The sequence below is a fragment of the Rhagoletis pomonella genome, unplaced genomic scaffold (assembly GCF_013731165.1).
Source record: "Rhagoletis pomonella isolate Grant_MI unplaced genomic scaffold, Rhpom_1.0 Rhpom_scaffold_00012, whole genome shotgun sequence".
Lineage (NCBI taxonomy): Eukaryota > Metazoa > Arthropoda > Insecta > Diptera > Tephritidae > Rhagoletis > Rhagoletis pomonella.
The window spans coordinates 25222978-25226363 of NW_023458566.1; the positions used below are offsets into that span (position 1 = coordinate 25222978).

The window sequence follows — 3386 nt, forward strand, 5'->3', positions numbered from 1 at the left end:
AAACACTTTTTCATATGGTGCTAAGCAAGAATTATTTAGGAGCATAAAATTTCATTTCGTTTTGTACTAAAATGCACTCAATGCATAAGAACTTATATGCTAGGTAGGCATGTACATACATACATACAGTGGTCCATAAAACAAAAGAATTGCGTTATGTTGACCTGTTTTGGCATTTGTCTTTTGTTTAACTAATCTTTATTGTTTTTTTATAAAAGTCTAGCTGCTATGCAATAAACAACATATAAATTCAGATTTCAAACTTTGTACAAAAATTAGAAAAATTCTGCTTATTTTCACCAAAATTTCAAACTTTTTAATCGGAATTTTGGTATGCCGTTTTTTACACCATTTAATTCTAGTATAATAAAGTGCAAGTTTCAAGTTGCTATAAAAGCCCGTTAATTTTTGGCAATTTATTTTTTGGTGGCAGTGTGCTCCATATAAAAGAAAAGTGTCGAACATAATATTGCACACCGTCTTCAAAAGAGTCACAACTCAAAATCTGGCATTTTTGAAATTATGCGCTAAAAATGTACACAGAGCTTTTATTTACCTTTCAGCAAAAGCTGGAGCAAATTTTTGTTATAATTTGTTAAGCCTAAGGTAAAGTCGCCCTTGCCCATATGATTAGAATGTGCAACGAAATAGTTTTTCGCATTTTCTGACGAACGTATTATTTTGAGTTGTGACTCTTTTGAAAACGGTGTGCGATATGTACATTTGTATGGAAAAAACGTGGAACACCTTCAACAAAGAAAAAAAAATATCATTTTTGTATTTGCTGTCGCTTCACCTGAAATATGAAAAGAAATTCCAAAGAATCGGCGAAAAAGGCCGATGCCGATGCCGATTAATCGGTCGGACTCTACCAAGATCTTATGAGTGCGCTTGGGCCACACAATTTCAATTCATTTTTATTGCTCTCAATATTAGCTTAACGCAACCACGATTCGGTTGCCAACTGGCAACTGAAAAGAAAATTTGTATTACGAATAGCAACTATCGTCAGTTGCTGTAGAGTCGAAATTTGACAGTACGGCAACTAGCAAGTGGTTGTAAACAAACAGTGCTAGCAAAATGAAACTATTCAAATAAATAGTTTTAATTAAAAGTTTGTAATAATTCCAAGTTAGTGAACTATTTTTTGAAGAGGGAGAGCACCGCATGAACGCGGCTTCAATCAGGCCATATTTAAGGGATAATTCCAATCCTGGAACTACTGCCTGCACTGTAAACAAAAGTTAATGCTTTGAAGGCTTTTTATTTATTATTTGTTTGTGTTCAAGATCAAAGCATATTCCGAACTTCCAAAAGAGGTTGTAAAATGATGGTTAATATAAAGAGCAACGACTTCGTTCAACTTCAATACCTCGGCTCTTTAAAGCATGCGCGCTCTTCGATTTTTCGCAAAAGGAATTCTCAAGGCAATGGCTTCAATTTGGAATTTTGGTACGTCGGTAGTTTTGAAAGAGGTGCTCGCGCTAATAGAATCAGCAATCAGTTTGCCCTTTAGTTACACTAAAAGCGCGTACTCCACGGCCATCCGCCATCTGTAATATCGTTTTGGCAACTAGCAACGCAACTGAAGTTCGGTTGCTATCGATAATCGACCCATAAGCCTCCTAGTATTCGTCTTCGTATATGTGAGCGTACGTTATAATGATGGTATTGGTTATTGTAATGGTAATGGTAATTCTCTTGGTAATGGAGAGGGTATTGGTAATGGTAGACAATGGCAATGGTAATGAACTGCATAAAATATTGTCGTTTCCTACTTTCGGCAGGTTTTGGGAAATCGCGATTAAAGTTTGGAATGTAATCTCTCAAAAAAAGCCACGATTTATTTACTAGTTCAATAAATTCTAAAATTATTTTATATTTATTGTTTATTGTTAAATATTTTTGAGTTTTTTAAGGATTTTCTCTAGTAAAAACTTGTCATATGCTACATTGGTCAACACTTTTGCAGCCACTTTGTAGGATATACAACAAAGTTTGTTTTGTATAACTGCATTATTAACATGTTTCACTGTATCTATAATTAAAAATCCTTAAAATTGCGCTTACGACAATCTTTTATCTCGGTTCGTATTTGGCTTGGTGTGCGTGTCCGTATTTGGGTTCGTTTTTGTAATTATATTCGGCACGACTATATGTGAGAGCAGCGTACTATAAGTCTGTAGGGCCCAGGTCCGATCCTCGGATCGAGCGATTGCCAACATTTTTTGCTTATAGTATTTACTTATTTTTGAATTTTATTTGATTTTTTTCTTTTGTTTTATTTCATATGACATTATCTATTTTATGACTAGTTACTTGAAATTTGTATGTTTAATTTTAATAAAACTATTATTACATTAAAAAGTTAATGATAATAACAATTAATCAAATAAAAAAAAAAAATGAAAATTATATTGGCAGTGAGATCCGATCCCACGACCTCGCGGCTCGTTAATCCGCATTACTGCCGTCTCCCAAGGTACAATTTCGATTAGATTACCTGCGCCGTTAATCTAGCTTAACGTTGTCGTCTGCATATGCTTTTAGTATTTGTCTTAGAATTCCTCTTCAGTTTTGTATCCATCTTTGTATTTGTAACTAACATTTGCTGCCAAAAATTGGATTTGCTCACCGAAGATCTTGGCTCGTACCTTATCCATTCGTCCTGAAATATACTAGCCAGAAATGCGATTGCTTTATAAAAAAGAGAGCCATTTTGAAATGTGAGTGCTTTTACTCTCTAGAAAATAATTTACATAATTCACATACGCGGTTTTGTACTTTAAACGACGATATGTACATTAAATGACATAGGTACATAATAGAGGTCTACATCAGAAGATATTTGGCTTCATATTGAAGTTTTCTAGCGAATACGCTTCCTTCTCTTCCTCTCACTGAGAGCGCGGTTAGTGAAGAGAAGTATAGTCGCTAACACCCGATTTACATGATTCAAGTACTTGAAAGCAATTCTTGCTCATTCTCTTTTGTGTTTTCTATTTGCTTTTACACGTTTCAATTCTGTGAATTCAAGTTTTTGGTTCTTTAAATGGGAAGCAACGAAAATGCCAAAAGCAAAGCACGAAAGTTGAAACGACATGACGGTACAGACGCATGTGTACTCGTCCCTTTTCTTCTCACCCCCTATTGAATTCAATACTTGAACTGTGTAAAAGCAGTCTAAGCGTCGAGTAACTAAGTAAAGTACTCGACAAAAATATGTTCCGAAAAAGAGAGGAACATAAAAGACGAGTACTACGTTGTGAAACTTCCGCAAGTAAAAGGTTCCTTCATGTGAAGTTATCAAGTATTTTATATATGAAATATGATATGTCTCGTGCACATAAAATATATTTACTTTTATTTCTATACGTTTTTTTTTT

The 3386-nt window shown here is 34.3% G+C and overlaps 1 protein-coding gene across 1 annotated transcript in view; it reads left to right on the forward strand.

The window, feature by feature from the left end:
- Nucleotides 1-1735: 1735 nt before the first annotated feature.
- The window catches only part of LOC118747392 (cuticle protein 16.5-like), a 2968-nt gene continuing 1317 nt past the window's right edge, over nt 1736-3386 (forward strand). The window contains exon 1 of the mRNA XM_036481441.1: nt 1736-1744. Within this exon, the coding sequence (XP_036337334.1) occupies nt 1736-1744 (9 nt within the window). The remainder of the gene's footprint in view (nt 1745-3386) is intronic.